The following is a 14,540-nucleotide window of genomic DNA, read 5'->3' as shown; positions in this document are numbered from 1 at the left end:
CCTCTAGGGGGCAGTATCGCCACACACAGTAGGCCCCTGTACTGAAGGGGGCTTTCTTATTCGCTCAGGCAGTACAGAAACTTTTATATACTTGGTGTGAGGATCATTTTGGACGCCCCCTTGTAGATGTTGAGCATATTCCCGCAGCCACCACCAGGGGGAGCTCAGAGCAAGGATAGTTTACAGCCTCTTCACCTACTAACATTCACCTAGCCTGCAATAATCAGCAATCGACCACTAGTGGGCGCTATAGAGCAGCAGACAAGCTGCTGCATTGTATACATTTGTATCCAGCTGTGACATCACATGACCTGCTGTCACATCTCCTGCCCCTTTAAATACCTGAATGCTGGGAAGCTATAAACACACATTACAGTCCATGCAAGGGTTAACAGCAGGCTTAATTACAGCTGATGCTAATTACTACATCCTTAATTATTGTCATGGCTGCTATAAAATATTAACTGATGACGTCACCGCTTATTTATAGGGCTGAGCTAAATTTAGAAGGTAAAAGGTGACCTGTTGTTACCGCTCTGGGCCACTAGATGCCGCCGCAGCTCACGCAGAGCCCGCACTGGATTATCCCTGCATTGCTCAGGAGATCATGTGCCGCACCCACCACTATGGCCCCGCCCACTCCGGCTTCACCCATAGCTGGATCCTGGGATGCCTTGCCCGGAGATGGGAACTTCCGGTGCACTCCAGTTTCCTGGGCTGCTGGCATTTAAATCCAGCTGGAAGGGGCAGATGTGCATCTGAGGGTCCGGTCCCCTGGCATCCTGCACATTGCTCTGAGGGGGGGCTTTTATTTATTGGCCTGTGATCACTGATTGTATCATTTGCATTGACACCTTGATACATTGTTGCAGATCTGATCCCTGCAGCTTCTGCATCCCTGGATACTGTACAGACCTTCGCTGCAGAGATTTTCAATCCATCCTGCAATTTTTCTTTGCAAATTCCCTAAATTGTCCCCGTTTCCGATCTTCTGCCTCCAGAGATGTTCAGCTGGCTGGGGAACGATGACCGGAGGAAAAAGGATCCTGAAGTTTTCCAGACGGTCAGCGACGGGCTGAAGAAATTGTACAAGACCAAGCTGCTGCCCCTGGAAGAATATTACAAATTCCATGAGTTTCATTCGCCGGCCCTGGAAGATGCAGATTTTGATAACAAGCCCATGATCCTGCTGGTGGGACAATACTCCACCGGGAAGACCACCTTCATCAGGTAGGGGGCTCCAGTGCTAGCAGAATGGGGTATAATGTGGTCGGGGTCCTTAGGTATTGGATGTCCCAGAACTGAGACCATTCTTAAAAAGAGGGGATGTTTTTCATTGTGCGCCATTGTACAGGTGACTACGTCAGTGCCCTCAGAGGGGCACTCTACATGTAATGATTGCAGTCCAGGGATGCTGCCTCCTCTGCTATGTGCCTATCAATAAGGGATCAATCACCTGTATATGGCCTGGGCATAGTCAGGGGGTCCAAATCTCTGCACCCCATGGCAATAGCTCCCCAACAGGTGAAGTGTTCCTGGTAGTCACTGACCACTGTCCATAAAGGAGGTTTCCTACTAATAAGTCTTATCAGGTCAGGTCCCCCCGTGATCACAAGAATGGGTCTGGGTCCTTGAGTTCCCCATGTGAGTGGAGCTTTGCTACACGTGACCACCTCTCCATTGATTTCTATGGGACCTGAAGTCTCTCTAAGTGAGTGGAGTGGTGGCTGAGCATGCCCACTACTGTTCTATAATCATGGGGTACTCGGGGACCCCTGTGCTTATTATTCCTGGGGATTCCAGCAGTTGGCCCCCAGCGATCAGACACTTATCCCCTCTCTCAGAGCATGCCCACAACTGTTATATCATCTGGAGTACTCGGGGACCCCATTCTCATTATTCCTGGGGATCCCAGCAGTTGGACCCCCAGCGATCGCACCCCCCTCTCCCAGAGCTTTATTTCACTTGGGGCAAAGCTTAAGAACATAATCGCCCCAACAACCCGTACCTGGGGCACAAAAACCCACCATCCTTCCGAGAGAGAAGAGACTGAAGAGAAATACATTAGGAGTGTACACACTAGGTGCAACTGTAAAACATTCCCAACTGTGAGAAGTATAAGGTCAAGATGGGTTTTAAAGGGGTTGTCCAGGGATTATTGGAAATTCTGATACACTTGGATTCCTGCTTGCTGTCAATGAATCCAAACATCCGGGGACTTAAAGGGGTTGTCCAGGATTTATAGGAAAGGGTAAGTAAGTGTATTAAAAAAAAATTGCCCGGACCCCTTTCGCTCCAGTGCTGAGACTGCTAACGGGATGAGAGGCTCACCCGACCGCTGACGAATCAGTGACGTCACCCAAGCCGCCAATTGGTCTGAGTGGTCAGGTGAGCCCCGGAACAGGTGGTAAAGGGGACCAGGACTGTACAATGGAGCGCCGGGGATAGGAGAGTGACTTTGTTTGTTTCACACCCACCTCGGCCACCCCTGAATATCCTACAATTCCTGGACAACTGAAGGTTTCACATGACTGACAGCAAACGGGGGTGATGTGTATTATAATCATTACAGACTGATTAAAGGGGAACTCTCATCTCAGCCTTCATACAATCCTCGGCACAACATGTACGGACATCCTCCGGTAGTCACCTGTTGTAGCAAACATGAGTCAGGAATGTCCCTGGACGCTGCTCTGTAGCTGGCGTGTCTTAAAGGGGAAATCCAGTGAAAAATAAGCTTTCACGTGTCCCAGGTACGGCAGAGCAGGTGACCCTGGTTCAGCCTGACCCTCCGGCCACTGGCACAACACACAAGTTCTATAGTAATTGGAGCCCTTTGGTTGTGTCAGGTTTCTAGTAACAGAAATCCCTGAGCGGTGCTAAAGGGGTTACATCTCTTTTTTAATGCCCCTTAAAGAGGACCTTTCACCACCTCCAGCTCTTTAACCCTTTAATAGCCGCCCCTCCACAGATTCTTGAAATTTTTTCTCTAGCCCTCACCGTTCCTGAGAATTTGTGCTGTTAGTTTTGGTGCCTGATATAATAACTAGACTCCCTAATGGCAGGTGGGTGGTGTCAGGCAGGAGCAGACAGGGGGCGTGACTCTGTCTGCCTGTGAATGTCTGAGTCACTCCCCATTACCTGCTCTTACTTTATGCCACCCTCCTGCCATTAGGGAGTCTAGTTATCATATGAGGCACCAAAACTAACAGCATTGATTGCTCAGGAATGGTGGGGACTCGGAAAGATCAGCCCCCTTTAGTACTGCTCAGAGACTTCTTCTACTATACAGTATATGATATATAATGGCAGCCATATTGGTTGATTCTGGAGAGGGAAATTTGCTCAAGGGGGACGAGCGCTTCCTAAATTCATATCTGTGCCTAATAATCCTATTTTTGGCCTCATCTAATTGTCTCCAGAGGGAAATCTTGACGCGGCAGGATGAGATCTAATCTGGAGCCATTGGAGGTCGCTACTCCAGAGCTGTTGCTCCCTGGTATCAGTCTGTGCAGACTAGGGGGAGGTTATTACAATGTGCTGACCTTAGCGTTACCATCCCCTTTAAGGTGGCTAATGTGATTGTGGTGAATTATACATGTGGGTTAATGGGGTCCGCAACTTCGGAGACCATTTCAGCCCCTAAATTATTAATGGGAGGTATAGGGTGAGCCGCGGAGGCCTGGGGGGGAAAAGGGTTTGTTGGGTAGATGTCGTGGTCGGGTAACCCCTTACTGACTGCGGAATACTCCTTAAACAGAGGCCTGGTACACATAAGAGTCGGGGGCACCTATTGGCACATTGGTCCCTCTATTTGTGTGGAGGTGGACACTGAGTGTCATTAGGAAGGGGGCACCTTATGGGTCCACTGTATTTGCATATTGTTATTAAGGGGCCACGCTGACTTATTAGGGGGCACATTAGTTGTCGCTCTCATTATGGGGTCACTCTGACTGGTCACTCTCATTATTTGGGTACCTTATGGGTCTACTATGGCTGGTTGATGTCACTATGGGGGCACAGTAGAGGTCACTGTCATTTATGAGGGAACTTTTTGGGTCCCCTGTAGCTGGCTGATGTTGTTATGGGGAGGGTCACTGTCATTATGGGATGCCTAATGGGACCATTCTCTTTATTACTGTCCTCATTGGGGCAGATTTTGGCACTACTCTGACTGGTTGCTGTCATTATTGGTGTACATTATGGGGCCACTCTGGCTGGTTTATTCATGTTATAGGCCTCTGTGCAGAATCGTAATCCATCTGTGTACACAAATCCTGTTTAAAGGGGTTCTCCTCACTTAGTGCGCGCCCCTTTAAATAGTGTGATGGCGGGCTGAGCAGATATCGGCGCCTCTTATCAGCGCAGTAAACGGCAGATCCAGAGTTCACCCCGTTGTTGCCCTTACTACATAGTTAACCCCTTGTGCCCCTGACATAACATTGCTGCATCAGCTAGTGAGATTTCCTATGGGGGCCCTTAAAAGTATATTCACACATTGAAGATTTATCATATAATTTTCTGCGACTGAAGATCCGTGTGATGCGGTCTAAGGCCTCGCCATTTTTCCGGCGTAGATAGATGATCATTTGGCGCAAGACACTCACCACATCCCCGTTCTGCGCCTTGCACGCGCTTTATGGAAACCCCTTTATAATTCAGGATGTATGTTATGACCGCCGTACAAGACGCCAGTCTTAATAAAGCTGCCGCATTGATTTCAATGATGCTGTTCACATGTACGTTGCTGTATACGGATTGTCAAAAAATTGGACGTCCAACTTTTGTCCATTTTCACGGATCTGTCAATAGACGCAAGTTCATAAAGTGTATGTGTAACATCGATGCAGTAGGTAACCCAAAATTAAAGGCTGCCCAGGAATAACAGAATATCGACTGCTGCTTACTGACTGTTTCCACGTAGTGCATTGCACAGTGTAGAGGAAAAAAACAGGAGAATGTTAAAATCAGGAGGGACGGTCGGATACAGAGCGGGCACCGCAGGCCTGGGTAATGAAGGCAATTCATGGGGGGAAGGGCTGGCATTGGCCGTATACCAAAGAAATGACGCCCCAGGATATAGCAGAGCCGTGTAGTTAACCTTCACCTGTCCTGTTTATGCAGCTGGGAATGCTGGGTAATGACTAAGGCTCTCGCATCTGTCTTATTGGAAATTGGCGCTAGCTTTCCCGTACCCCATTTATTTTGCTTTCTTATATTATTAGAAGTCACTGTGTTCTGTAGGGGGCGCCGGTGTCAGAGCAGATACAGCTTTGTGGTGTCCATAATAAACAGAGACTAATATGGCCCCCATATTCTCTTCCACTGTGATTGCCACCCAGCTTTCCCAGCGGCTCATTTGGGAACTCTTGACAATCCTCTCTTGGCACATATATTGCCTATCACCCAGCTTTCCCACAAACAGATAGACCTAACATACTACAGAGTCAGGTTTTTCAGCTGCAAGGTGTTCAGTTTGCTGACAGCAAGGAGAGGTGTTGCAGCAAAGTCTTGGCCTTGTAGAGTCATGTAAAAGTGGAAGACCCCTTTAAGAGCCGCTGTATATGTTACTAGTACAGCTGTCAGCTTTGTCTTGCAGCTTGTGCAGGGTTGGAGCAGGATGGCTGTTACATCCTGTTGGATTAGTCCGGGGTTTCATCCCCAGACATGTCGGTAATTATACGCTGCTGATGTGAAGTAACGTCTTCTGTGTTTCTTGGAGGTTATAATTAGATTTTACCACCCGCAATTCAGGTCTGTGCACAATATTTAGTTGTCGAGGGGAATGCAGTGATAATAATTTTCTGATCCATCCTGGATACGTGTGATAAAATCCCAGAGATTTTAACTCTGGCAACTAAGCCTAGTAATAGTCTGGCACTTACCAACTCTATAGGACTTTTTATTGCAGCATTCACCTCATTTACATCACAGACTGGATTACAATAAAGGATAACACCTCTGTCTAGAAAACTCTCCATAGACCTCACTGAGTTGGATCCAGACTATTGCTGCCTATGGCCATGACTGTGCTGTAAAGCAGATCACTAAATGCTGTTAACAGAGCAGAGGAGGAGCTCAGGCAAGATGGCCGCCCATATAATCAGGGACAGAAAATAGAATAAAAAAAAATATCTACAATCAGAAAATAAAAACAGATTAGAAAAAAAGTTAGAAATTTTGTTATCTGGATTTAAAAATTCTGTAATTTCCTTTAAAGGGATTCTATAATTAAAAAACACATTTTGATCTAAAAGCGCGTTGGAATAGACTTTATAAAGGCCATTCATCTCTTACTTTTACCTTGAAGGTCCGCGCTGTCGTTTTTGAATTTTCTTTCATTTTTCGTTGTTCTCAAAAAACACGGGGGCGTTCCCCCTGCGCTCCGAGCACAGCATCGTCATCCACTCCAGCCCCGCCTTTCTTATGCTCTGTAGGCCATGCTCCTCCTCTTTTTGCAGAAGACCACAACAAAATGGCAGATGGAACAGTCCATCAGGCATTTTGTGGTGGTATCCTGTAAGAAGAGGAGGAGAACGGCCGACGGAGTAGAAGAAAGGCGGGGCTGGAGTGGATGACGATGCTGTGCTCGGAGCGCAAGGGGAACGCCCCCGTGCTTTATGAGCACAATGAAGATTGCAATTTATTTATTTTTTTTCCTCCAAGCTTTGGGGGGAAAAGGCAATCTGAGTCCAGCGTGTGAATTCATTGTAAGAAGTAGTGACTGACATTGGTCACATGTATGACTGTAAATGTCTCTGGGGGTCTTCAGCAATGCACCTATGGGATATAGATTGTGAGGTCAGAAAGGTGTACTGTCGCTTTAAGAGGTTTGGGTTTGTGTGTTGGTCACATTGCAGAGACAGGTGTCTGAGCAGATGCTGGCGCTGAGGGTGAAGTGCCACTACTGATGACTCCATGTTTACCTGGCGGCGTGCAGGGGTGTATTGTACCCTGGAAGCCTTCACACTGTAGAAGTATTGTGACTGTGTGTCATTGTGCGAGATCTCGCTCATCACGTACGGAGGTGACAGCGTTGCCAAATCCCTTAATTGAAGTTACTAACAATGGCCGTGACCCAGTCTGCCAGTGAATGGGGGCCTGTGTGTGAGTCCAGAGTATGTGCCAAAAACCTTTCCTCAGCAAACTGTATTATGTGCACTGATACATTGTAACAAACTACCAGCTGTTCATACATATTGTCAGGACTGCTTATACTTGTAACAAACCCTCAACTGTGAGACGTGTTGGATTCGGATGTAGTAAGTGTGAGATTTTGTATTGGGTATCGTCCAAAATTAGAGGCTCCCAGTATTTTATGGGCCCATTCTCAGTGTATAGATGGAATTATCCTTTAAGTATAAGGCCTGTAATACTTCACTGATAATTCGGGGGTCTCTGACATTGTGTTTTCCCTCCTCAGGTATCTCCTAGAACAGGACTTCCCAGGAATGAGGATCGGACCGGAGCCCACCACAGATTCCTTCATTGCGGTGATGCAGGGGGATGTTGAAGGGGTTATTCCAGGCAACGCTCTAGTGGTGGACCCCAAAAAACCTTTCCGAAAACTGAACGCCTTTGGAAATGCCTTTCTAAACAGGTCAGTCTGTGCTAAGCTTATATGTCATTAATAACTTACAGATGTAGCAGAGCTGAGTGTGCAAGTGAACTGCAGTATAGTCCGGAGTTGTTCCAGCTTCAGCTCTGCTTCATCTATGTCAGTGGTTTCTAAACTTTCTGAAAGTCTGACCCCCTTTCAGGTGAGACTTCTTTTTTTTGGGGGCGACCTCCCCACCCACCATACTTGCATACAAAACATCAGCTATATTCGGCCTCTGTCTAGCTGTATCTTGCCCCTTTTCAGCTTCTTACGTAAAACACACCGCTATCTCTGTGTTCACTGCCACGTATTGCCCCACTATATCCATGTTCTCCTCCACACACTTGGCTCTTCATCCACATTTCCCCACAGACACTCGGCCCTTCTACAGGTATGTGTCCCGCGTAACTCGGCTCAGTCACGTCCATGCAGCCTAATAACACTGTATAAACCCTAGCAACCAGTCTGACTCAAATGAGTCAGAAGAAAAGGGAAGAAGCAGAAAATCAGCTGTCCCCACACACATATATATATATATATATATATATATATATATATATATATATACACACACACACACTGCTTCTCCTCCTCCCCTCTCATAGCACAAAGTGCAGCATCATCGCTCTCCTCCCCCTCACTTTCCTCTTCCATGCGTCTTCAGTTACTGTGTGTAAAACCCAGTCTAGATCTGTTGCAGCATCCCATTTACAGATATCTCAGTTCTGGTGCTGGAAGGATTTGCAGTGTCTTATCTTTTAGACAAGAGGAGTCGTCAGGCGAGCGGCAGCTTCTTCTCTCTGTATACAAAAGTGTTTACACCCCGCAGTAATGCACTGCCAGGAACTTGCTGAAAGCTTAAAAGCAAAATCTATGTTCCCCCGGGGCCGCTTGTACTGTAACTGAAACCTCCAAGACATGTTGTACAGCATGATGGAGACTGCAGGGTATGGGAGGCGATGCCCCAGAGACAACAGATCGTAGCCAGCAAGCAGATCCTGCTCTTATCCTGTTTGTTTTAGGGAAACGCTCAAGGCTGAAATGTAATGCAGAGCCTTATACGGTGGCCCGGGCGTGATGCAGGGTCTTGTGAGAGACCTGGGGGTGCTGTAAGGTCTCGTGAGGTGATCTGGGGGCACTGTGGGGTCTCACGAGGTTACATGGACGTGCTATGGGGTGTTGTTAGGTCATGTGAGGTGACCTGGGGGCTTTTGCGAGGTCTCGTGAGGTTATCTGGGGTTACTGTGGGTCTCGTGAGGTGACTTGGTGGGGCGCTGCAAGGTCTTGTGAGGTAATCTGGGGCTCTGCAGAGATTACCTGGGCATGCTGTGGGGTCTTGTGAAGTTACCAAGGCTGCTGTGGGTCTTGTGAGGTGACCTGGGAACTCTGTGAGGTAACCTGGGGGCTCTGCAGAGATTACCTGGGCATACTGTTGGGTGTTATGAGGTGACCTGGGGTGCTGCCAGGTCTCGTGAGGTTACCTAGGCCTGCTGTGGGTCTCATGAGGTGACCTGGTAACACTTTGAGGTCTCCTTAGGTTACCTGGGCAGGCTGTGGGGTCTTGTGAGATGACCTGGGGGGCCGCTGTGAGGTCTCGTGAGGTGACCTGGGGGCAGTGGGGTCTGAGGAGGTTACCTGGGTGTGCTGTGAGGTGTTTTGAGGTGACCTGGGTGTACTGTGGGGTCTTGTTAGGTGATCGGGGGGGGGCGCTGTGAGGTTACCTGGGCGTGCTGTGGGGTCTTGTGAGGTGACTTGGGGGGAGGGGGGCATTGTGGGGTCTTGTGAGGTTACCTGGGCGTGCTGTGGGGTCTTGTGAGGTGACTTGGGGGGGGGGGGGGGAGGGGGGCATTGTGGGGTCTTGTGAGGTTACCTGGGCGTGCTGTGGGGTCTTGTGAGGTGACTTGGGGGGGGGGGGGGCATTGTGGGGTCTTGTGAGGTTACCTGGGCGTGCTGTGGGGTCTTGTGAGGTGACTTGGGGGGGGGGGGGGCATTGTGGGGTCTTGTGAGGTTACCTGGGCGTGCTGTGGGGTCTTGTGAGGTGATTTGGGGTCACTATGGGGCCTCGTGAGATAAGCTGGTCATGTTGTGGGATTTCATGAGGCGACCTGGGGGTGCTGCCCGGCCTCCATCTTATGGCCTGTAAACTCTACAAAACCACCATGTTATGACCTGTAAATAATCCTACAACAATTCTCATCTAATGGCGTCCCCGTATTGTGAATATTGGTGTCATGGCCACTATACAGTGCAGACTCGCCATGGTGAGACTCGTACAGAGGCCATATTGCGATATATCCCTATGTATATCTGTTACGATTACTACTGTCTGAGGCTTCAGGACAGAACTGGTACCACAGGCCTCCATTACCAAACTGTCTAATAATACGACTGTCTGTGTTCGTATAGCAACCAATCACTTTACGTTGTCTTAACATTGCCTGGGGAAATATAAGCTGACGTCTAACGCGTTTCTATCGGCAAAAGTCTCAGTTTGTTGACAGACGAGGCCTAATGTAGCCTGACGTTATAAGGACGTATTGCCTGACATCCCAATTGTAGGATGGTTAAGCAGCGTATCCCTATCAACCAGCTTGTCAGACACGATATGGCGTGAAGTTGGCTTAGCATGGAGTCTCTCTATGACATTCCCCATCCTTATGGAAGGAACACCAGGAATGTGGCAGTGACTGAGGTGTGAATTGTCGCGGCCCGCGCCCGATGATGGGGCGGTGAGGTGTGAGGACGGTTCACAGTGACATGGCAGGAATGTGGTGTAAACTTTAATTAATAGTTCAGTAATGGCGGGTGACGGAGCTATTCTGATGGGTGTAGTAGTTATTAAAGGGCGGGTCACTCATGTAAAATGGTAACTGAGGCCTGTGCTTGTATGGCCGTATTATTATATACAATGTGTATGTGTCTGTAACGGATTTGGCACCTTTTTTTTGCTGTAGTAACACCTTTACATTACAGTGTTGAAAGAAAACACAAAGAGAATCTGCAATTTTCACTCTGGCCACTAAGCTTAATAATAGACTGACAAGTGTCAATTCTGTAGGGGGTTTTCTTTTGCAGCAGTCACCTCATTGACCTCACAAATAGGGTTACAATTGAAGATAACACCTCTGCCTATGACATCACTACTCACAATAGATGAGGTCACAGCGTATAGAATCTGATGAAATATAACCAATACTTATAGTTACTGTGGATTCTCCATATATTTCATGGATATTTGGAGTTTTCGCTTCACGTCTTCTGTCAGCTCATAAGTCACACTTGGAGCGAAGGCTCTGCAGCGAAAACGTTCCACAAACATTACAGCTCCATGAGAGCTCCCTGGTCATGTGACCCATTGTATGACGGATCCTTCTAATAGGTTCGTTATGTAATGGGAAAGTTCTATTCATGCAAGTTCCAGCAGGATCCGCGAGCAGCCGGTGGCATTGTAGTGCACTGGAGCATTATACAACGTGTCCTGACTAACTGGATACAGCGTGTAACATTGCAGGAATGGACAGGTCACTGCCCCTACAAAATCAACACACTCCTGAAATACTCTGTGCTGCAGTGCAGCCTGTTCCTTCAACCGTGTAATTCCCGATTTCTGATGTAACAGCAGATCAGGCCACTCCTGTACTAAAATAATCTGTACTGCAGGGGGACCCTGATCCTTCCGCTGTCTAACTCCCACTCTTTTCATCCGTCACATACAGCCCTGTCTTCCTTAATATCTCTTGAGTGTACAGGTCACTGCCCTCAAGCTCCTCTCCTGAAATACTCTGTGCTGCTTCCATTATTTAACTCTCAGCCTATGAGTTCTTATCTATCTCCATTTCCCTCTTGACACCTGTCACCCGCCTTTACTAACATCATCACAGGACAGGACAGGTCACTGCCCCCATGAAATCAGCATCTATCTCACCTGAAATACTCTGTGCTGCAGTGATTCAATGATTCCCAAAGCCTTGTAGGAAACCTTCTACAGGAAATATATTGACATTGGTCTGGTTTATTTGTTACAGGTTTGTTTGTGCACAGTTGCCCAACCCAGTCCTGGAGAGCATCAGCGTCATTGACACCCCCGGGATCCTCTCCGGAGAGAAACAGCGGATAAGTCGAGGTGAGGGTCCCAGTCTGTACTGGTGTCTATCGTATGACTTAACATAGGCATGTAGGTGATAGGGGTTAGGGGATTATCTGTCTGCTCCACATCTATAGCTGGTAATAGGGCACCTGTATATGTGGACAGTGATATGATCATTTTCCATCACTTCTGCACATAACACCCCAGTCCTGCAGATAGATAGGTTAGTGTCACCAGAACCAGCATATCACCCCAGCCCTGCAGATAGATAGGTTAGTGTCACCAGAACCAGCATATCACCCCAGTCCTGCAGATAGGTTAGTGTCACCAGACCCAGCATATCACCCCAGCCCTGCAGATAGATAGGTTAGTGTCACCAGACCCAGCATATCACCCCAGCCCTGCAGATAGATAGGTTACTGTCACCAGAACCAGCATATCACCCCAGCCCTGCAGATAGATAGGTTACTGTCACCAGAACCAGCATATCACCCCAGCCCTGCAGATAGATAGGTTAGTGTCACCAGAACCAGCATATCACCCCAGCCCTGCAGATAGATAGGTTAGTGTCACCAGAACCAGCATATCACCCCAGCCCTGCAGATAGATAGGTTAGTGTCACCAGACCCAGCATATCACCCCAGCCCTGCAGATAGATAGGTTATTGTCATCAGAACCAGCATATCACCCCAGTCCTGCAGATAGGTTAGTGTCACCAGACCCTGCATATCACCCCAGCCCTGCAGATAGATAGGTTAGTGTCACCAGACCCAGCATATCACCCCAGCCCTGCAGATAGATAGGTTAGTGTCACCAGAACCAGCATATCACCCCAGCCCTGCAGATAGATAGGTTAGTGTCACCAGACCCAGCATATCACCCCAGCCCTGCAGATAGATAGGTTATTGTCATCAGAACCAGCATATCACCCCAGTCCTGCAGATAGGTTAGTGTCACCAGACCCTGCATATCACCCCAGCCCTGCAGATAGATAGGTTACTGTCACCAGAACCAGCATATCACCCCAGTCCTGCAGATAGATAAGTTAGTGTTAGGCTAGGTCAGACTCTCTTAAAAGGATCATCCAGTGTAATGAGATGTACCACAACTAGTATACTTTGTTTCAATTCTTCAAGATCTCTGCTAGTGAATAGAAACATTGTAACGTAGAGAGTCTGACCTTGGTGCACATTGTAAGATCGCCAAGCCAACAAGCCAGAGATACTTTTAGGTATTTTTCATAATAAACAAATTCCAATTTTTTTACACAGCCACGTTCTGCCATTGTGCGCACAGATGAATGTATCAGTAAAATTTACTATACAATGTTTTGGAACAATCTCATATACAAGCAGGGCCGGACCGGCTTACCAGAGTACAGAGGATCCTTCAGGGGGCCGGCAGACGGCAATTCACTATAGTCTGTTTGATGGGGGCCGGATCCCTAGACTTATTTTATCTGGTGGGCCCAAGGAACCCCAGTCTGACACTATTTCAGTGTATAAGTACAAATTACAATACAATGTATATTCACAATTAGTAATAGCTACAAAGTAAGAATCCGCATTGGGTCCAGGATAGAAGAGACGTTTGTGCTGCTGCTGTGTTTAGCTCACAGAGCATTGCTGTCACTGATACATTGTAACAAACTCTCACACCAAAAAAGTGCAGTCTAGACCAGTGTAAGGGCAGTCAGTAGATTGCGAATCTCCATATACAGCCTGCGATGGAGCATTTAACATATGTCCTGGACGTGGTTGGGAAATATTCTGTCAGCAGGCTGTGAAGTGTGAACACGGCCCAACCTCACATTGTTTTGCAGTGTTTACTACACTTTGTACTTTGTGGTGATGTTTTCAGCAGCTGCCAGGTCTGTAGCTATTAAACACAGAGACAGCCCGCAGTGATGTAGCCCAGGCGGCAGGAGCTGGCACCGAGGCCTGGCATTAACCAGCGCAACCTGTAGTAACCCCAAAACTCGGCATCTGCCATGACTGATATCTCTGCAGTGATAGTAGCGTGCATAGACCGGGCAGAGCAGCAAATCTGGGCATCGATGGGGAAGTCTATTGTATCAGGGGAGGAAATCGTAGGAGTTATGGATTGTACATACCAATGGTGCCTTGTATATGCCACTGGCTACCAGAAGTGGGCGCTATACATACACATGACCAGGGCTGGAACATTATACATAACACTAGATACCAAGGACTGGGCTTAGAATATATCACTGGGCACCAGGACCTTTGAGAAGTGACATCTAGGAGAGCAGCGTGTGGAGCACTTTGACAATTTTTTTTTTTTTTAATGTCTTATGCCCCACCTATTTTTTTTTTTAGGGCACACCCCTAATTTAAAGGGATAGTCACGGATAATGAAAAATGGTGAAACCTCTGTTCGCAGGTTGTATGTGATATTGAAGCTCTTTCCTGTTGACTTCTAGTGAGCTGCAATACCAGACACAGCCAATAGACAAGGGTGGTGCTGTTTCTGGAAGAACAATAACTTGGGGTATCCCAGAGATTTACTTCTCTTCTGTGGGTCCTGGAGAAGTCCCCTTTTTTTGGAACCGGCCCCCACATTTCAGCATGGTGTATAGATGTCGGGTACACTGGGTGCATGCTACTACTACTCAGATCTGGGCCATTGATCAAACATTTAGTCTGTGCCGCTGCAGCAATACACAGGGGATATAATGGGCTCATATATATGGGGAGATAGCTGGTATTGTAGATTGGCACCACTATGGCTAAGGATGGTGTTGGCATATTCAGTTAAATAGGTCATAAATAGTGCTAGCGCCAAGTGTAAGGGTTAATGTGGCGGCCAATGTGATAACGTCTTATCTTGTGG

At 47.7% G+C, this 14,540-nt stretch overlaps 1 protein-coding gene across 1 annotated transcript in view; it reads left to right on the top strand.

Annotated features, from left to right (window-relative positions):
* Positions 1–674: 674 nt before the first annotated feature.
* EHD3 (EH domain containing 3) overlaps positions 675–14,540 on the top strand; it is a 40,110-nt gene continuing 26,244 nt past the window's right edge. The window contains exons 1-3 of the mRNA XM_075267197.1: positions 675–1,230; positions 7,424–7,600; positions 11,626–11,723. Coding sequence (XP_075123298.1) covers positions 1,004–1,230; positions 7,424–7,600; positions 11,626–11,723 — 502 coding nt within the window. The 5' untranslated portion in view covers positions 675–1,003. The remainder of the gene's footprint in view (positions 1,231–7,423; positions 7,601–11,625; positions 11,724–14,540) is intronic.

The sequence above is a fragment of the Leptodactylus fuscus genome, chromosome 3 (genome assembly GCF_031893055.1).
Source record: "Leptodactylus fuscus isolate aLepFus1 chromosome 3, aLepFus1.hap2, whole genome shotgun sequence".
NCBI classification, from domain to species: Eukaryota; Metazoa; Chordata; class Amphibia; order Anura; family Leptodactylidae; genus Leptodactylus; species Leptodactylus fuscus.
Note: the sequence above shows the minus strand (reverse complement) of the source record. Positions and strands in the feature narration are given on the sequence as shown.